Genomic DNA, 21596 nt, shown 5'->3' on the forward strand with positions numbered 1-21596 from the left:
TATATATATATATATATATATATATATATATATATATATATAGTTTTGAAGCCACGCATCCTAGGGTGCGTGGGGTTCCACGTGCACCCTTACCCAAAAAAACTCCGATTGCCATGAAATTTTTATGGCAGAATCGTCTCGAAAATACGAATCCAACGATGTATTCTATGATACAAATTTCAATCTTAATAGTCAAAAAAGGAAAGATGACCGGAAATCAGGTGAAAAATGCAATTTTCGTTCATCTTCCCATTTCCGACTATCAAGATTGAAATGTGTATCAGTTTATCATATGATATATCGTTGGATTTAAATTTTTTAGACGATCCTGCTATGAAAATTTCAAGACAATCGATGTTGTTTTGAGCACGGGTGCACGTGAAAAAACAACCAATGCTAAAACAACCAATGCTAAAAGCAAAAATTAAATTTTGTTTGATCACGAGAAAAAATATTTTAATTTTTTTAAAATTAAATCGTATTTTTATCTATAGAAATTTTTTATAAAAAATTTTATCACTTATAATATCATGTTATTTTTTATCTCTATCGACTTAGTGCTCCTAAGATAGTAAGATAGTAATATAATCCGAAAACAAAGTTGAATTTTAAATCTAAAATAGAAAGAATTTGATTGGTTGTTGCGAGTATTGGCTTTTTTTTTTTTTTTTTTTTTTACATAGGTTCGTTGCGAGTATTTGGTTAGTCTTGCTATAAAGTCGATGAACTCATGTAACCTAGAGAATCCATAGAACCAGCAAAGATGGCTGATGAAAATCCACAAATGATAGAGGCGGCAGCCTCGCCGGATATCCCCAGAAACCAGCAACGTCTCACCTTAGACGAAACAATCGAACAGTGCATCGGCGAATTCGGGTGGAGTCAACTCCTCCAAGCAATTCTTATCTCCTTTGCATGGTTTTTCGACGCACAGCAGGTTTTCATCAGTGTTTTCACAGATGCACAACCCAAATGGAGCTGCAAACATTCTTCCGATTCGTGCAACAACAACGCTAATGTTTGTAAGTTTCCGAGAAATTCCTGGGAATGGGACCTTCCTCCCTTTACATCCACCGTTTCTGAATGGTCCCTCGAGTGCGCAAATCCTATCATTATTGGTCTTCCAGCCTCGTCCTTCTTCACGGGGTGTTTGGTAGGTGGATTAGCGCTTGCGACACTTGCAGATTCGACTTTGGGTCGGAAGAATATGTTGGTTTTGTCCGGAGGCGGAGCCACCCCAAAGGCTGGGGTGGGCTCTAGCCCTGGCTTAATTTTTATTATTATTATTAAGTATAGTGATATTTAATGTTAGCAAAATTTGGTCCAGTCCACTTCAACATTTAGCCAACCCACTCCAAGCATTATATTAACACATACCAACTTTAATATTTGATCTAGCCTACTGCTCTTTTTTTATGTTTTTCTTTCTTCGGCCCACATATTGCTAGATTTTTTAATTATTGATGAAATCATAAAATATGCTATTGAAATTGAGATTTATTTAAATTACAAACTAAAGATTTAGATCTATAAAATTATCAATCAGAGCAGAATATGATAAGAAGATTCAATTAGTGAAATAAGAAAACTACATAAAGTGTTAAAGTTATATAAAAACACCTGCATATTAATTATTTAGTACCCGATTGTATATTCTGATTTTTAAAAGAAGAAAGCACGATATTGTTTTCAAGTTGTTCGATGAAATGTTTGAGATGTGAAATTGAGTATTTTTTAACTTTCACATAATCTCAATCCAAGTAAGCAAATTGTAATTAAGCTATGAATTTTTGAGTTACTAAAATATTTCTCTCTTTCTCTCGCTAATTCCACATGAATGGTTGGATTCTAGAGCATGGTAGATGTTGTATAAATTCTAGAAGTCTCTACATTAATCGTGTCATAGACATGTGTATAACTCTGTAGAATATACTTGTATATACATCTAACTTGTATAGAATTATGTAGAAGGAAGGATCTATAATCGTGTAGATTGTATGAAGCTCAACTATAAAAGGGTGCAAGCCCTCATTTGTAAACCACCAAATTTGAAAGCAATACACAAAATATTATTCAAGCTCCCTTGTGTTCTTACACAATTGACAACTAAATAACCATTTAGAGCTAGTTGGCTAGTCCCTATTAAATTTTGTACAGTAGTTGTGATTTTAGAGTAAAACAAAACTATGTTTTTATTTTTTTAAAATCAAAAGCTAGCACGTCGATTTGTAAGAAATATTCTCCAAGTAATGATGAGATCTCAAACCATGATGAACACCCCGCTAAGTATCAAAGAGTGAAAGAGTTGATATTAATGTTAGTATTTATGTTCAACTAGATCCGGCAATGCGTACTCTAATATGACAATATCCTGTCAATGAAATAGATGCTATACATGTTTATCAGCCCAGGATAAAAAAAAAATTTCTGGCTACGCCCCTGGTTTTGTCGTCTTTGGTCATGTCTTTGAGCGGGGTGCTCGCAGCTGTTTCAAATAACATTTGGATGTATGCGGCGTTTAGATTTATGTGTGGGTTTGGACGAGCCAGTATTGGGACATGTGCGCTTGTTTTTTCGACCGAATTGGCCGGGAAGAAATGGAGAGGAAACGCTGGAATAATGGGATTCGTTTGCTTTGGTCTTGGGTTTTTGTCTCTTCCAGCTGAGGCATATTTGTTGAGAGGATATTCATGGAGATTCATCTATCTCTGCACCAGTGTCCCATCACTTTTCTACACTGTTCTTATGTATTTTGCAGTTAAAGAATCTCCCAGATGGCTTTTCCTCAAGGGAAGAAAAGAAGAATTTGTTCAAGCTCTGAGAAGCATTGCCGGATCCAAGAAACGTATCCTATTAACAGAAAGCTTCTTCGAAGAAACTCTCAACTGGGAAGAGGAAGTGCAAGAAACAGACATTAAATCGGCCATGAAAATGTTGATGAACAGAGGGTGGGCGCTGCAGCGGGTTGCGGCGGTGATGGCTGCGGGCTTCGGCATAGGAATGATATTCTACGGGATGCCATTAGGCCTCGGTAACTTGTCGTTTTACCTGTACTTGGGCGCAACACTAAACGCTTTATCCCAATTTCCTTCGGCATTCCTAACTTTCTTCCTCATCGGAAAACTGAAAAGAAAAAGATCCATCATTGGGTTAACTGTACTGAGTGGAATCTGTAGTGTTGCCTGCGTTTTCGTGAAATTGAAAGGGATTCAAATGGGGTTGGAGTTGGTATCATTTTTCAGTGCTTGCACTGGGATGAATGTGTTATTGATTTATGCTTTGGAGTTGTTTCCTACTTGTGTGAGGAACTTCGCGGTGTCGATGGTCCGGCAGACGGTGGTGCTTAGTGGGGTGCTCAACCCAGTGCTGGTGGCTGCCGGGAAACACAACCGATTGATTTCTTATGGAGTGTTTGGGGTGACAATTGTGTTGTGCGGATTGTTTGTTATTTGGTTGCCGGAAACCAAGGGACGCACATTTTGCGATACTATGGATGAAGAGGAAAACAGGGATCAGTTATGACATTTCTATGATGTGACTACGTTATCGAGGAAGTGTTATTGAATATATAAAATTAATTATGAGAATGTGACTATTTGTGTTATGTATTGAGTGCTATTTTATATAATTAATTATTAAATTAATAAGTATATAAGTATTTGAATACTTATTAAAAATTATTGGTATAATGTAATAGATGTATTTAATTTTAAATAAATTATTATATAAAAAATATTTATGACGGATCATTTCAACCTACCTGTATAAACAAAACTTTTATTGTACATCAAAGCTCTTATTGTACATCTAAGTATGAAAATTAATGTGAAATTCACTGAAAAAATTATGGATAAATCTCCATCTTTATAACCGCTCTTTGGGACACTACCATTTATGGCATAACATTCAAATGAGAATAATAATCTCTTTTCATTAAATCGACTACTTTACCACTGCATTTGATAAGTCGGCTAAATGATTAAAAAAAACAGAAAAATATATATATATATATATAAATTCAAATATTATTTTATTTGTCAACATTTTAATGAATGCATTTTTTTTTTCAAAAACTCAAAAAATTTTCCATTCATCCAAACGAACTTGCTAAAATTTTTAATTATTTTATTTAATATTCTAGAGATCAACAGTGAGAAATATAAATACACATATATAGATATAATGTTACCATAAAACTCAAAATTATACTGAAATTAAATTGAAAGATATAACAAATACAGGCATGTATATGCAACCTTTTTTTTTTTTTTTTGGTCGAAGCAAAAACAAAAGTTTCCAATAAATGTATCTAATGTTACCATAAAACTCAAAATTATACATAAGACTAATATATGCAACTTTTATTTTTATATAAATTAAATATTTTAATTAGCAAGTATAAGTGTTTAATTAATTAAAATTATTGATATAATATGATGAATATATTTAAATTTCAAAATAAGATTATTAAAAATACTATATATACAAAAAAAATTTATGCCGGGATAACACTCAAATAAATCTTATTCAAAAAGTAAAACTTTTTGGCATTTATTATATAAATAAATTTAATTAAAACAATTAATTATTTTGTATAACATGTTAAATTTCACTACAAAAAAAATTTGATTTTAGCCACGGCCAAAACCGTGGCTAAAATCGTGGCTAAATTGATTTACCCACGGTTTTAGCCACGGTTTTTGAAACCGTGGTTAAATCCACCGTTGTTAAATTTATCCACGGTTTTAAACCGTTGCTAAATTTAACCACGGTTTTAACCAAAACCGTGGTTAAATTAACCACTGTTTTTAAATAAACCGTGGCTAAATTAGCCACGGAATTAAAAAAATCGTTGCTAAATTAACCACGGTTTTATGCAAACCTGTGGCTAAATTAGCCACGGTTTTTTTAAAAACCGTGGTTAAAATAGCTACGGTTTTTTAAAAACCGTAGTTAAAGTAGCCACGATTTTTTAAAAAACCGTGGTTAATTTAGCCACGGTTTTTTATAACCGTGGTAAAATTAGCCACGGTTTTAAAAAAACCGTGGTTAAAATTACCACGGTTATAAAAAAACCATAGTTAATTTAGCCACGAAATTAAAAAAAACCGTGACTAAATTAACCACAGTTTAGAAAAAACCGTGGCTAAATTAGCCGCGAAAATGAAAAAAATCGTGGCTAATCTAAATTAGCCACAGATGATCAAATGCATAAAAACTAATGAAAACGTGTATCAAATATAAAAATATCTTTCATAACACAAAATCAAAAAAAAGAAAAATAAAACTAATCCCACAACAAACACTAAAACTAATCAAAATTATATAATTTAACATTTAAAAATCTAAATACATAGCTAAAACAACATGTCCATAACCTTATTGTGTGAATGAGATGAAGCAACAATATCTTTTTAAATAAAATAATATGAGCAATTCCTATATTTCATAACCATTAGTTTAATTCCATTCAAAATTTCCAAATAAAATGATAACCAGCAATTCCTAAAATCCATAGCATGCACTAAAATGTATTAAATAAACTCATCCTAAAAATTCCAAAACGTGACAAAACGAAGAAGAAAACAACTACTACATTCTAGCTTTAATTAGAATACAAAAGAACTAACTTGTGCGTCAACAGTAGTATCCAAAAATACATAATGCAAAGTCAGTCTAAAAAAAATGTAGCGGTTATGCTTTCAGAAATGTAAAGGTTAAGACAAAACTTAAAATGTAAAGATGTACCGAAAACTTGAAATTACAATATCCTCGAAATATACCTTGAACTCGTCCGATAGTATAACCTACAACATAAACGACATTAATACATCAATATAGTATCATAAATGAGTTGAAAATGAATTAAATTCAAAGCGTTTGATACTCATTTCCGGGTATCCTACAGTACCTCGCAAAAATGGGCAGCAACCAAGCTGAAACAAGCCTAAAAACATTGAAGAACGAAACTAGAAAAGCTGGATCTAAACTGGTAGCTGTTGATGATGGTTGACGGTGGTAGCTCGCGAGAACATTTCCAAACACTGTTGAAATGAGCTAAAAAAGCTGAAACTGTTTCAGAATATTCAAATACCATAAACACAATTCTAATCAATTTCAAAGCAATGCTAAATGGTTTTGAATCCACACTTTACAAGAAGATTAAAGTACACAACAATATACTATAGAGTAAAATTTTCAAAAAATATTGTAGACCTGAGAATGGCATCCACGAGCAGGAGAGTTGGTGGCTGAAAATCGTAGGCTTGATGAAAACCAAGCAGAAATAGAACCTCGTCCATCATACTACAACATAGGAGAGTCAGTGATAGATGTTATTGAAAAATTTTGTGCATCTTTCTTAGAGGCTGACAAATAAAATAATATATAAAACCATTACTTCCACTAGAGTCTTGGAAGTAGTTTTGCAAATGTCGAACAACACATTAAACAAGATTTGGGTTTGATACCATCACAAAAAACTAGAGCAATTAATCAACCACCACAAAACAACAAAATTCCACAAATAAACCCTCAAAAACAATATATCTAATCATGAAAAGAAAAAGGAAATTCGCTCACCTAGAAAGTTTTTTATTCTTCTTTCCAAGAGCTTTGTGAAAAATTTAAAGCCAAATAATAGAGTACAAATGAAAGAAGGTGAAGAACTTGAGCAAACTGTTGAAGGTAAAAAAAAATTTATAGAAAAAAGTTACCACTAGCAAAAGAGGATGAACATTATATATACATGTACAAATAAAGAAAAATTTATATTATTGTGTCATGTTTAAGTTAATGAGCAGAGGAGCATTTGATCAAAAATAACTAATGTCTTCACTTGAACATTTTTTAATTTCTTTGTCCCTTCACTAAATTATTGCCTATAAGTTTAGCTTAGCAAATTTACCTCAAATTGTCTTTGAAGAGTATAAACAAAGTTGATTATTTCGTCGAGTAATCCACCATATGTTTGAACTCCGCATTAAGGTAACCTATAACATAAAAAATATGTACATCTCATCAATGCCATGTCCAAGAATGAGGGATTAAAATCATGAAAGATTGGAATTGGCATAAACAAAACAGAAAAAACTAAACTTGATGAGCAGAAAGTGTGCCCACGTCATGAAGCAATCCAGCTGCTAAACAAGTGCCCAAATCACCTCAAACAATTCACAAACGATTTAAAAACAATATATAACCACTCTTAGCACAACCACAACTCACCTGAAACACAGAAGCGCAATAGAAGTATATAAACAAGCACTTGGAGTGTCTCAGAAACAGCAGCAAGTCGAAACCCCAAAGCCAGAAACCCCAGACGCAGAATTCAATCTGCACATCTCGAGCACTACCAGTTATACCACCCCCAATCCGTCATCAAAACAAGCCAAAATCACATTCTAAATCAATAAGAAACAACGTCTAACACTCCACCAATCATCCACAGCAGCAACACAACCTTGAGCAGATTTCTGCAACTTGCAAAGATGGACTTCTGCAGAGATTCGAACGTGAAGTAGCAATGAAAACCATGAATCCAGCAGAGAAAAGAGATCAAAATTGTTAGGAGAAACAACAAAATCGGATTAGAAGAGCCTAAAGGAAACAAGGCCATGAACACTAATAGCATACATTTCTTTACACCAAAATAAGAAACCTAAAAAATCAATCCTATACATAACACATCTGAATCCATGAAAAGTCCAACACCTAAACTCTATACTATTAAAATTTGTACCTTCGAGTTGCTTGAATGTTGGGAGAGACACCAAAAACCAAGAAGATGCTATCTAGAGGGGAAACACAACCCTTATTTCCTAATTATAAGAATGTAACCAATCATGAATCTCATGATGTTAGGATCGGTTGAAAGTCTAGAGGGGGGGTGAATATACTTTCAAGCAGTTTTGCTAAGAAAAATGGAACTCGAACGATTTAAGAATGAGTTCAAGGCTTATCTTAGTGTCCAATATAGTTTGGCAAACAAAATGTGTGCGAAAATATGCCAAGCTACAGATTTAAAACACTTAGGGTAAATCAGTTTAGGGGTCGATGGAAAGTTGAATGGTAAACTGAAATGACACAAGAGATTGTTTATGGATGTTCGGAGATTTCAAAACACTCCTACGTCACCCCTTCTTCCGCCTCGGAAGGATTCACTAGAAGACTTTGATTTATACAAACAATTTGCACAAACCCAATCTAGTTTAGGACTTAAAAACTGCCTAAACAAGAACTCCTAGTATAACACTTTGATTTAAATCCTAGACTGATCTTATAGTGGAATATAATACAACTCGAAATCTTTTAACACAAAGATTGACCCTTCAATGGTCTGAATGATGCTTTGAATGTTTTGTGCTTTCAAGTTTCTTGATCAAGTCTTGAGCGTAGGATGCTTTATGATTTTTTTGAGCAATAACAGAGATATCAGCACTTGTATCTCTTGAACTTTGATCAAGATCCCTATTTATACTCTTTGGTCTGCAACGGTCATAATTTCAAGTTGTTCTTCAGATGGAATTTAAATTATTCCCGTTGGATTTGTCACTATCAACAACGATTTCTGACGCCAACATTCCCTTGGTATCGCGGCACTACATTCTGCAGATATGTCAGAGTACGGACGATCTTATCCGGAAGTAGTATGGCGGTGAACTGCTGTGAATGTCTTTGACACAATCAGTTTAGCAAGGGTAAACTGGTTGATTCAGTTTTAGCAAGGTAAACTGCTTTGTGTCTCTAACGTAATCAGTTGAGAAAGTATGGACGATGGATTCAGTTTAGCGAGGTAAACTGAATTGGGTTCCTTTAGCATGACTCTGTAGGTCATCATGATGTCATCATCTCTGTATATCAGTTTAGCTTTCCGTAGATGTTTTAAATAGTTTGGCTTTGTTTTGAAAATACCAAAACTAAATTTCCCAACAATTTCCCCCTTTTTGGTGTTTATCAAAACATTTCAGTTTGTCTTATCAAAAGCTGATATTCATTGTCATCATCATAAACTGATATTGTCATCATCATAAACTGATATATATTTGTTTGTCGTCAAAGTTAATCGAGATCGTAAGAACAACTCTTTCCCCCTTTTTGATAAACTGAGAAATACAAAAGTAGATAATATAGTGGTCTTGATAAGGGAGGAAAAAGAACTATCGCCGACCTGAAGATGGTCTGTGAAATGCTGAACTGCGAGTTGGTTGATGAGCTGCTAAATTGGAGCATTGTAGAGCCTGAGATTCATGTTAAGCTCGCAAGATATTCTGTGATAAGCTAGCCAAAGAGTTCAGTTCCCGAGAGATCCCTTGAAAATTTGACTGAACTGAATTGTGAAAGATTTGAACAAAGCTGTTCAAGTTGTCAACTTTTGTCTCCAAAGACTGATGAGAATTTTGCAGATGGGAAAATGAGCTAGTTGATTGATTTGAATCTGCTAGAAACTTATCCAGTAGTGCAAGCTTTTCCTGAAGTTTTCCAAACTCAGCATTCATGGATTGTCTTAGAAAGGAGATGATGTTGTCTGTAGTTTGTTGATTTTCTTTAAGACTGGTGACAGTCTTGGACATGGCGTAAACTGAGTTCTCAATTTGAGAAAGAGTTTGATACCAATCATCTTCAGCTGTTGAAGTTGGAGATGGAAGTCCTTTGTCAAAGAATGAGAGATGTTCTTTGAAAAAGTCCTGCTTCTGTCCTTTAGGAGAAGATGGAGGAGTGATTGCGAATATCTCAACCTTTCCTTTGCCCTTATCCAAATGAGTTGATGATTCAGGAGCTGTTTGGACAATCACTGCTAGAGTTTGAGGTATAGTCTCTGTCTCAATAGCTTTGTCAGAATGAGATGAATCAATAATGATTTGTTCATGTGGGGAAGATTCGTTCAACTGTTCTGGCAACTCCTTGTCCTCAAGATGAACTGGTGGAACCAAAGAATCATCAGTTGAAGTGATCTTAGAGGGTGCTTCCTCCGCAATAGACTCCGTTTGAACAGGTGTATCATTAAGTTGAGATGAATTGTCCAAAGTCTGACTGAGTTCTTGAGGTTCTGTCATAACTAATTCGATGGGGTTTGATAACTCATCTACCTGAGACAGGTGAGGTTCTGCTATTTCCATTTGAGTTAAAGTAAATGACTCGTCTGTTTGATCAAGAATTGGAGAAGATTGTGTGTCCATGATGACTTGTTGTGGTTCTTCAAGTTCTTTTTGAAGAAGTATGGGAGACACGAGTTCTTCTGTAGTTGGTGTTGACAACATAGGAGTTGAGTTATTCTTTGCCTCAATGTGAGAGATAACGTCATCAACATTCATAAGTTGGAGTTCAGGAAGAGCTTTATCAATTTCGGAAGGGTGTAGTTGCTGCTCAATTGTTGTATCGGGAGCAACTGAAGTTTCTTTTTGAAGTTCATCAAACGCCTGATCAATTGATTGGTTGGAGGATTCAATCGAAGTATGACTTTTTTTGTTCTTCTTGTGTTTGGATTTGGATGAGGAATGAGTTTTGTGTTTCTTCCATTCAAAGGCTTCTGGAATATCCAATTTTTGATTCGTCTAAAATAATTTGACTTCTGTTTGGATTTGGATAAGATCAGTCTGCAGTTGAGTGAATATGGCTCTATCTTCGTAAGAAGTTCTAGCGCATGGATCATAATTGCTTTGAAATTCACCAACAATTTCGCCCAGCTTCTTAATCCGTAAAAGATCATAGAAGTATTTTCTTCTTATCAAAGCGTCTTGAATGTTGGCAGTCTTGACAACTCTTAGCACAATTTCTTCAGTCTTGACAAATTTTGACAGCTCAGTTTTCTTGGTGAGGTGCCTAGCCAGTGTGGAAGTCCTGTATTGATACCAAGTGTCAAATATTTCAGCAGTGCGCTTTTCAGCATATTCAATTACTTCATCCATGGTTAGGTCAATTTGTAGTTGAATAGCATTGGATGGTCTGTCAGGATCTGAAGATGAAGCTATTTGTGAACTTCCTGCAACCAAGTTCAATCCTGAATGGGTGTATTCAACAATTTTTTTTGAGGATAGACCGCCAATTGGTGTTGCTGGAGGCATAACTATCATTGGTGAGATAAACTGTAGGGTAGCTTTCTGAGTTTTAACAATAGTGCTCAAATCTTCAGGTGTGGGAATGTCCAGAGATGGTTGAAGACTTTGAAGTGGTTCAATCAGCATGGGTTGATTTCCCTTTGGATCAGTTTTGGTTTTAGCCTCCTTGGATGTGTTATCAACACAGTGAGTGACTTCAGTTGAGGTCAAACCAGTTGATTTAGGAACCACAGAGATGATCAGTTTGGATGGTGAAGACACAACCTTTGTTTGTAAGGTTCTTGTTCGCTTGGTTTGAGGTAATTTAACCACTTCTTCACTGTCAGTTTCATCACTATCATGAATGACAAGATTTCTTTTCTTTTTGATAACCTTCTTTGTTGGGGTTTTCTGTATTTTTGAATCAGCGGAGTCTCTTGATTGAAAGCTTGCAAGATATTCATGATTCAGAATTCTAAACTTGTGCAGTTGAGTAGAAACTTGAAGAGTAACTCCGAGATTTTCAAGAAGTTGACTGGCCTGAAGAATATATCCAGAGGATTTCTTTGTAGGTGTCATCATTTAAACGAAGACATTGAATAGAATGTTACTCCAATTGATCTTGACACCTTTCATGATGGCCGTCATTACTTTGAATTTTCCAACTGTTAGCCTGGCGAAAGACCCTCCTTTGGCCAGAATGCTTTTGGCCACAATGTCAGCTAACATTTGGTATTCAGGCTTCAGGTCTCTTTTGAGCTCAGATAAAGAAATTGGTTGACTTAACCCCGAAAATAGATTCTGCATCTCAGTAATATCGGTAGTGGAGATAATGTTGAAATCAGTGTTACCTGATGTAGGTAAACTGAAAAAACTGGCAAAGAATCCTTCATTGATCTGAACCGTGTGTCCTCCGAGAGATACCAATAAAATGCCATCATCGCCCAGCTTACATTTATGATATAGAGATAGAAGATCATTCTGATAGATATTCAAGTTTTTAATATCCAAGAATTTGCGAAGTCCAGACTGTTCCAGAGCAATGCAGACCTTGGATATTTCAGGTTTGTCCATTCCTAGTAGTGAATCAAAATCAACTGCAAGAGCGTTGAGAATGTAAACTGCAGATGAAGTAGCCATCGAGAGTTTTTCCTGCGAATCAATAGAGTAGTCAAAAAAAAATTTGTCGGGAACTTAGGGTTCTTTGAAGAACTTAGTGTTTGTAAAATAAAATATAAGACTTGGTCAATACGACATAAGAGTGACGTGGCTTTTAAGAGGAATTTAAAATTCAAATTAAATAGTACACAAGGGCGGGAGATAGTACACATATTTTCCTCTTCACATACTACAGATGGACCTATAAAAGGTAAAGCTATCAAATGAAAGTTATTTAACAAAAAGAATGAGTAACAATATTCCTTTGTTTGGGTTTGGTCAGAGTCCGTATGTGGCATGTGAAGCATGTCGTGAGAACTATTTTGAGGCTGAGAAGAAGAAGATTGAAGAACGTGTTTTTAAAAAGGTAATGAAAGTCTGGCTAAAGATTGAAGAGCTCCATATGTACCACCATGCTCAATTTTCTCCAAGAAATTTAAGGATGCTAAGGAGATAGCTCAACGAGAAATGTACTATATGATAGCACTGGATACTTTTGCACCCAGAGACATTTTTAAGAATAAAAATGTTCTCTATATGATGCTTAGTAAAGAGTACATCACACTGGTTCGCATTGCAACTGATGAGCTAAGTGATCCTACTGTTGCGCCTCTACGAGCATGGGTGACAAGCTGGAGCTTTGAAGTTTTCCTAAAGATGAGGGAAATAAAAAGTATGTGATTGTAACCTTTTGTCTCCTAAGTTGTTAATGAAAGAGTTAATTTGTCTAGACTGAATTTGTTCGACAACTGAGTTTTCCTACGCTGATATTTTTCATAAACTGATTTTACCTAAACTATTTTTATCTACACTTATATTTTTCACAAACTGATTTTAACTAAACTATTTTTATCTAAACTAATTACATAAGTGAAGGTAAACTGAACTACTAAAGGGCATGAGAAACTATGTTATCAGGTAATGATTATAGGCAATCAAATTTCAGATATTTTTTTACGTCATAAACAGTGCTTCATTTTGTGAAAGGTTACACGTAAAAGACTTTTTATATTCTGAATATTTAAAGTATAATAAATGCGAAAGACTCTTTGATATCCGGACTATCAGTCTATATAAAGAACTAAACATTAGAGTAAGGGCATAGAGAAATGGAGAATTGGAGAGCTGCGCATGATGATTTTATTGAAGAGAAGGTTGCTCATTTAAGAGCAAAACTAATTCGGATGCAGTTTCGAGGTCCAAAAGCTCTCAATCCTGATGAAGTGCGTCGCTTGGACAAGTACAAGCAAGTGCTTGGAGTAAACAACTCTGCGTATGTCCTTGGTCGTGAGGGCATACGAATCCTGCTCCTGAAGAAGGAGTTAAGAGTGGTAACCCTTCTTCATGGCCTGGAAGATGTGGAAGATGGCCCGTTGGAGGAGCATCTTCGCCTTCTAAAAATGGCTGTGGAGATAGAAATAGATATTGTAAATCGAGTTTATTAAATAATAAGTTTTTATTTTAAATGTGTTGTTCATAATTTATTTTGTTTAATGCGCATCTAAATATCCTGCAAAAAAAAAAATTCTCCCTTAAAATATGCGTAAGAAGTTATCAATAATCAAAATAACAAAATAAAGTTATTTTAACAGCCCTGCGAAGAATTCAGTTTAGATCATACTAAACTGTGTAGACAAGCTATAATGAATGAAATGATTTTATTCTAAGTTAATAAGTCCTAAAATATTTCGAAAGTAAGAAAACTTAGTCTCTGGCAGAGGTTTTGTGAATATGTCTGTTGTCTGTTGCTCTGTGGAAATGTACTCCAGTCGAATGTTTTTCTTCAGTGCATGATCCCGGATAAAATGATGCCTAATTTCGATATGCTTCATTCTTGAGTGAAGAATGGGGTTGTAAGTAATTGCAATTGTGCTGGTGTTATCACAGAAGATTGGAGAATCCTGTTCTTCAATCCCATAATCTCTCAACTGTTGTTGAATCCAGAGCAGTTGAGCACAACAACTTCCTGCGGCTAAATATTCAGCTTCTGTTGTAGATGTAGCAATGGATGTTTGTTTCTTGCTAAACCATGAAATCAGTCTATCCCCAAGGAATTGACATGATCCACTAGTACTTTTTCGATCCAATTTACATCCAGCATAATCAGCATCTGAGTATCCAATTATATTGAAGGAGTTGTGTTTTGCATACCATAGACCAACATTTTGATTTCCCTTTAGATATCTGAGTATCCTTTTTCCAGCTATGAAGTGGGATTGCTTAGGATTTGATTGAAATCTTGCACATAAGCATACTGCAAAAACAATGTCAGGTCTACTAGCTGTTAAATAAAGCAATGACCCTATTAGACCTCGGTACATTGTAGCATCAACTGATATTCCCCCTTCGTCTTTGTCAAGTTTAGTCGATGCACCCATGGGAGTTGTTACAACTATGCAATTTTCCATACCAAACTTTTTAATTAATTCTTTGGTGTACTTGGTTTGGCTTATGAAAGTTCCATTCACCATTTGACGAACTTGCAATCCAAGAAAGAAATTCAGTTCATCCATCATGCTCATTTCGAATTTTTCCTGCATTAGCTTAGAAAATCTAGTGCATAATTTGGGGTTAGTTGACCCAAATATAATATCATCAACATATATTTGAACTAATAGAGTGTGATCGCCTTTCATAAATTTGAACAATGTTTTGTCAACTGTGCCTATACTAAATTCGTGTTCAAGAAAAAATTTGGTTAGAGTGTCATACCAAGCTCTAGGAGCCTGTTTCAGTCCATAAAAAGCTTTATTCAAATGATACACATGATCTGGGAATTGATGATTTGTGAATCCTAGTGGTTGCTCAACAAACACTTCTTCTTGAAGTTTTCCATTCAAGAAGGCACTCTTAACATCCATCTGAAAAACTTTGAAGTTTTTGAATGATGCATATGCTAGGAATATTCTTATTGCTTCCAATCTAGCTACTGGTGCATAAGTTTCGTCATAGTCAATTCCTTATTCTTGTTTGTATCCTTGAGCTACTAGTCTTGCCTTATTTCTAACCACTGTTCCTTCTTCATTGAGCTTGTTTCTAAGGACCCATCGAATGCCAATGACTGATTGATGTGTTGGTCTTGGAACAAGATCCCAGACTGCATTTCTAGTAAACAAATTTAGCTCTTCTTGCATTGCATCTATCCAACAACTGTCAGCCAATGCTTCTTCAATTTTCTTTGGCTCTTCTTGAGATATAAATGTTGCGTGAAGAAGTTCTTTAATCATTTTTCCTCGAGTCCTTAGTGGTGCTATAGGATTACCAATAACAGAACTAAGTGGGTGCTTTTTGGACCATTTCAGTTTAGTATTAGACTGATTTCCACTGATCACTTGTGCTTCTATATCTCGATTAGACAAGTTGTTTTGGTCAAGCTCTGGGTTCTCATGGTGATTTTGATGATCCTGAGTTTCACGATGATGTTCTTCAATATTCTCAACTGAATGAGTTTGATGGGTGTCAACTGGTTCATCAATGTTATGTTCCACAGCTGCTGGGTCCACTAGTTCTGGTTCAGGAGATTGAAGAGTTCTTGTTGGTGGTGAAGCTTCGTCTTCACTTTCATCCTGATTACTGTTTTCTAAATGAATTTCCTGAAATAGATCTGAGAGTTGATGAGTGTTAGTTACAACATCAGTAGTAAGATCTTCATCAAAGATAACATGAATTGATTCTTCAACATTTAGAGTTCTTTTGTTGAAGGCTCTATAAGCTTTACTGATTGATGAATATCCTAAAAAAATACCCTCATATGACTTTGCATCAAATGCAATCAGATGATTTTTACCATTGTTGTGGATGAAACATTTACTCCCAAAGATTTTAAAGTATGATACATTAGGTTGTCTGCCATTCCAGATCTCATATGGGGTTTTAAAAATTTTCTTGCATATCATCGATCTATTCTGAGTGTAGCAAGCAGTGTTCACAGCTTCTGCCCAAAAATTTTGAGAAATTTTGGAGTCAACTAACATGGTTCTCGCAGCTTCTTTAAGAGTACGATTTCTCATTTCTGCAACACCATTTTGTTGTGGTGTTCTAGCCGCTGAGAATTTATGCTTGATTCCATAATGCTCTAAAAATGAAGATAAAGTTTGATTGACAAATTCAGTTCCTCTGTCACTTCTGATTCTGTCAATCTTACTTGATTTTTCGTTAAATAATCTTTTAAAAATTTTGATGAGTTGAGAAGCAGTTTGGTCTTTAGATTTTAAGAAAATGACTCAAGTAAAACGTGAGTAATCATCAATAATGACAAGTGTATATTTCATTCCCCCTAAGCTTGTTACTAGGATTGGACCAAATAAGTCCATATGAAGCAGTTCCAAGCATCGGGAAGATGAGTTATAACCTTTGTTTTTAAAAGATGACCTAACTTGCTTCCCAAATTTACAAGCTGAGCAAACTTTGTCGTTTGAAAAATCAATTTTAGGCAGTCCTGTTACTAGCTCGAGCTTACTCAGACTGGCAATTGATTTGAAATTAAGGTGATTCAGTCGATTGTGCCAAATCCAGTTGCGCTTAGAATCGGAAGCTACGAGGAAGACTGGTTTGCTAGACTGAATGTTCCAGCATACTTTATAGGTGTTTCCATATCGGTTTCCTGTCAAAATGATGTTACCAGAGGCATCTTTAATAATACAGCTTAGCTTTTTGAAATTCGACAGAGTGCCCGTAATCACACATTTGACTAATGCTGAGTAAATTATATTTGATAGTTTCAACCAATAGAACATCTTGAATGATAATGTTGTCGTGGATAATCTTACCCTTACCCACGGTCTTACCCTTCGAATTATCACCAAAGGTGATAATTGGACCATTGAATTTAACAAGTTCTGATAGTAGTTCATTATTTCCGGTTATGTGTCTTGAGCATTCACTATCTAGGTACCATGATTCCTCTTCTTTTTCTTTGGTACCTGCTTCCTGCATTCACAAAGTTGAATAACTTTTGGTACCCATATCTATTTGGGTCCACGAGGGATTAATCATTTAGGAACCCAAACCTGAAATACTTTAACTAGTTTACCAGTTTTTGTGTTCCTATAGGTACGTACTAAGTTAGATGCTCTAGATGATGGAGTGAAATGTGCTTGTGAGACTGTATGTTTTTTTCCTTTTCCAATATTCTTGAAATTTCTATATCGCTTTTGAACTAGATGTTGATTATGGTATTTATTTCTATTTTCTTTCATGAGATTAGGTTGATATGCATTAGTCTGTTTAGGACTTTTAGCAATCTCTGCCTTAGTTTCATGAGGATTGAAGCCAATACCAAATCGCTTCCTGTTCTTCTGCTCTATTTGTTGCCAAGTCATCAGAATAAGTTTTTCATCTTCATGTTCCCTAACTGCTCGTACAAAGTTCATGTATTTACCTTTGCACATATTCAGTTTAGGTAGAGTACTTGATTCACCAGTTTCCACTGTCTTACCAAATCCAAGACCAGTTTTGTCATGGAGTGGTCTTTGTGAATCATTCATTTTTGTCAATAGGCTCGAAGATTTATTCCATGATCTTATTATTTCATCCATGTTATGTTTTTCAGTTGTAAGATTCCTCATATCAATCTTGAGATGTTCATTCTCCGTTCGGAGCACAGCAATCTCTGTTTCAAGACAGCTTATCTCAACTGATTGTTCAAAGGAGATTTCAGTTGAGTTGTCTTGCAGATCATTTTGCTTTGCTCTAACTTCATCGAATGCTAAAGACAGTTGATGATATTCATTTGTCATATCATGAAGAGCTTTGATTAGTTCTTCTCTAGTAAATTCCTTAGAACTAAAGTCAAATACCTGTTCACTGGTGGATGGAAGTTCATGATCATTTGCCATAAGACATTTGACTTCTTCTTCGTCATCACTTGAGCTAGAGGATCCATTTGATCCTTCTGAATCACTATCTGTTTCAGCCCACTTGGCTTTGGTGTCCTTTGCAACCAATGCTTCATGCTTTTGTCTTGAGATGTGTCTATCATTCCTTGAGCTTTTTCTTTTGTCAAGGTTCTTTGGTTTGGGACAATCGGCAATGAAGTGTCATGTTTTTCCATAGTTGAAACAGCTTCTTGGTTCCTCAACTGGATCTTTCTTTTGAAAGTTTCTTTTGTGTGATCCTTCTTGGTTTCTCCTGATGAACTTGCCAAATTTCTTTACAAACAATGACATGGCATCACTGCTGATTTGTTCTACTGATTTTTCCGATTTGGCTGGTGACTCAATTTTCACTGTTGTCAAGGCCTTGGTCAGTTGTGATGTAGACTGATCTTCCTCTCGAGTCTGCAACTCGAACTCATATGCTTTTAGATCTGCAAACAAGTCATGCAGTTCTAATTTGTTCAAGTCTTTTGATTCTCTCATGGCCATTGTCTTTACATCTCATTCTTTAGGAAGACCTCGAATTACTTTGAGGATAACTTCCCTGTTGGGATATGTTTTCCCCAATCCGTTGAGCTCGATAACAATGCTGCTTACTCTTTCATCAAAATCTGTCATTGATTCTTCTGGTCTCATTTTGATGTTGTCAAATTTTTTAGTAGCTACAGATAGCTTGTTTTCCTTTGTTTCTTCATTTCCTTCACAAAGTTGGATCAACTTTTCCCAAATCTTTTTTCCAGTTTTGCATGTCTTGATTTTGCTAAAGGTATTCTTGTCAAGAGTTTTATACAAGATATCCTTATCCACATTGTCTAAGTTTGCCTTCTTTTTGTCTTCGGCAGTCCATTCAATTCTAGGTTTCTCATTGTATTGAGGACCACCTCCAGAGAGGGCTATAGCAGTATTGACCTTTGTGATCTCAAGAGGTCCATCAGTGATGGCAAACCACATGTCATTATCTAGTGCTGATAAATGTGATTGCATGCGAATTTTCCAGTCATCAAAATCTTCCTTTGAGAACATAGGAATCTTGCTGAATGAAGTCATTTTGTTTAAGTGCTTTAAGAATAAGATAACAACCTCTCTGATACCACTTGTTAGGATCGGTTGAAAGTTTAGAGGGGGGTAAATATACTTTCAAGCAGTTTTGCTAAGAAAAATGGAACTCGATCGATTTAAGAATGAGTTCAAGGCTTATCTTAGTGTCCAATATAGTTTGGCAAACAAAATGTGTGCGGAAATATGCCAAGCTACAGATTTAAAACACTTAGGGTGAATCAGTTTAGGGGTCGATGGAAAGTTGAATGGTAAACTGAAATAACACAAAAAATTTTTTATGGATGTTCGGAGATTTCAAAACACTCCTACGTCACCCCTTCTTCCGCCTCAGAAGGATTCACTAGAAGACTTTGATTTATACAAACAATTTGCACAAACTCAATCTAGTTTAGGACTTAAACACTGCCTAAACAAGAACTCCTAGTATAACACTTTGATTTCAGTCCTAGACTGATCTTACAGTGAAATATAATACAACTCAAAATCTTTTAACACAAAGATTGACCCTTCAATGGTCTGAATGATGCTTTGAATGTTTTGTGCTTTCGAGTTTTTTGATCAAGTCTTGAGCGTAGGATTCTTTATGATTTTTTTTTAGCAATAACAGAGATATCAGCACTTGTATCTCTTGAACTTTGATCAAGATCCCTATTTATACTCTTTGGTCTGCAACGGTCATAATTTCAAGTTGTTCTTCAGATGGAATTTAAATTATTCCCGTTGGATTTGTCACTATCAACAACGATTTCTGACGTCGACATTCCCTTGGTATCGCGGCACTACATTCTGCAGATATGTCAGAGTATGGACGATCTTATCCAGAAGTAGTATGGCGGTGAACTGCTGTGAATGTCTTTGACACAATCAGTTTAGCAAGGGTAAACTGGTTGATTCAGTTTTAGCAAGGTAAACTGCTTTGTGTCTCTGACGTAATCAGTTGAGAAAGGATGGACGATGGATTCAGTTTAGCGAGGTAAACTGAATTGTGTTCCTTTAGCGTGACTCTGTAGGTCATCATGATGTCATCATCTCTGTATATCAGTTTAGCTTTCCGTAGATGTTTTAAATAGTTTGGCTTTGTTTTGAAAATACCAAAACTAAATTTTCCAACACATGATTTACACGTTATAGCTTTTTAATACTTACAAATAAACTAAGCATTTTTTACACGCATACATAAAATATTTTTAAAAAACATATATTAATTTTTTTAAATATCCTTTTTAATTAAAATTTAAATTAAGATGTACATAGTACATTCGATTAAATTATAGCCGGAGCCCTCAAAAAAAATAGAAACATGAGTTGTCAAAATTGAATTTGAGCAAACAAAGTCAAGTTTTGCGCTTGCAGATAAATAATTTATCTTCCAGGTCATTAATTACTTTTATTATGCAAATTGTCTTTTTTTTTGGTTCCTCATTTCCTTTTCACGTCCTTATCAACATAAATGCATATGTAGGAAACCAGTAACAGCATATGGGTTCGAAAATGCACAAATTTTAATTCTGAATTTTCTGAAAAATACAAACAATTTCCTAAACTATTATTATATGCAAATTCTAAAGCATTTCAAACCCAAACAATCGATAATTCAGCCCCAAATTTCTAAAATCCTATATATATTCTGAAATTTCGAAATTAATTTCAGAAAAATAGAAAAATCAATCGTTACATCCAATAGGCTCAAATATTAACACCTACAACGAACAAATAATCACATATCAATTACATAGATTTGAATTCAACCAAAAATCCCCAAATATGAACCCTAATTCGAGATATACATCAAAGCTACGAAATAGATTTCCAAATTACCTGAACAACTTCCCCTAAGCCTAGGCGACGAACGGCAGCGGCGAGGGGCGGAGAACGACACGGCTGCCGGAAATGGGTTCGGAGAAACGAGCTCAAAACCTTGAAAAATGGGAACCAATAGCTAGCTCCCATCGCGAGGATTCCGAAACTACTCTCGGATTTGAAATCGGATGACCGTCGGAGAAGCTAGTGGCGGTGAAAGGAACGAAAAATGCAAAAGAAAAAAAATGAGAAAAGGGACGCGAGAGGAGGGTGGGGAAGGAGGGAGAAATGATATATGTAATACGTGTATTTGTTATTTGATTGGGTTTGAAATTTGAAAATGTCAATTTATTTTAATTTTTGTGTGTTATAAAAATTAAAGAGAAATATATTTTTGTACATAAACTATGAATAAAATGACAAATTTATATACGAATTATTGAAAATAGCTTAATTGGTACATGATTCAACTAAAAAGATGATTTATCCTTTTATAAAAAAAAATTTATGTCCAATTATTTTTAATAAGTTCAACTGAGTGCATATTTTTTTTTAAAGTTATTTTTATTGATTAAAATTATCAAAAATATTATATAATTTTAAAAATTATAAGAAATAAGTATTTTTATTTTTTAAAATATATTTATATTTTTAAAGGTGTGCATTT

The 21596-nt window shown here is 34.9% G+C and overlaps 2 protein-coding genes across 3 annotated transcripts; one reads left to right on the forward strand and one right to left on the reverse strand.

Annotated features, from left to right (window-relative positions):
- The first annotated feature begins 763 nt into the window (after positions 1-763).
- Positions 764-3522, forward strand: LOC140870655 (organic cation/carnitine transporter 3-like). The gene is made up of 2 exons (XM_073273047.1): positions 764-1223; positions 2453-3522. The coding sequence occupies exons 1-2, from the start codon at positions 764-766 to the stop codon at positions 3520-3522; spliced, it is 1530 nt and encodes a 509-aa protein (XP_073129148.1).
- A 2122-nt stretch (positions 3523-5644) lies between these two features.
- LOC140875677 (uncharacterized) lies at positions 5645-21225 on the reverse strand. Of its 2 annotated transcripts, XM_073279431.1 has the most exons (8): positions 20948-21225; positions 7742-13598; positions 7228-7498; positions 7099-7139; positions 6908-6992; positions 6217-6306; positions 5912-6044; positions 5645-5807 (listed from the first exon to the last, which is right to left on the reverse strand). In XM_073279431.1, the coding sequence occupies exon 2, from the start codon at positions 10311-10313 to the stop codon at positions 9252-9254; it is 1062 nt and encodes a 353-aa protein (XP_073135532.1). In that variant the 5' UTR covers positions 10314-13598; positions 20948-21225; the 3' UTR covers positions 5645-5807; positions 5912-6044; positions 6217-6306; positions 6908-6992; positions 7099-7139; positions 7228-7498; positions 7742-9251. The 2 variants fall into 2 exon arrangements, 1 of the variants encoding a protein (XP_073135532.1); XR_012148561.1 differs by lacking the exon at positions 7742-13598.
- Between the last annotated feature and the right edge of the window lie 371 nt (positions 21226-21596).

This window comes from Henckelia pumila, chromosome 1 (assembly GCF_033568475.1).
Source record: "Henckelia pumila isolate YLH828 chromosome 1, ASM3356847v2, whole genome shotgun sequence".
In the NCBI taxonomy this organism is placed as follows: Eukaryota; Viridiplantae; Streptophyta; class Magnoliopsida; order Lamiales; family Gesneriaceae; genus Henckelia; species Henckelia pumila.

Excerpts from the sequence above, each read along its gene's own strand:
- LOC140870655 (XM_073273047.1), top strand. The coding sequence starts at position 764 with ATGGCTGATGAAAATCCACAAATGATAGAGGCGGCAGCCTCGCCGGAT. Across the intron at positions 1,224-2,452 it reads GAATATGTTGGTTTTGTCCG|CTTTGGTCATGTCTTTGAGC; the intron begins GAGGCGGAGCCA and ends TGGTTTTGTCGT.
- LOC140875677 (XM_073279431.1), bottom strand. The coding sequence starts at position 10,313 with ATGAATGTTGATGACGTTATCTCTCACATTGAGGCAAAGAATAACTCA.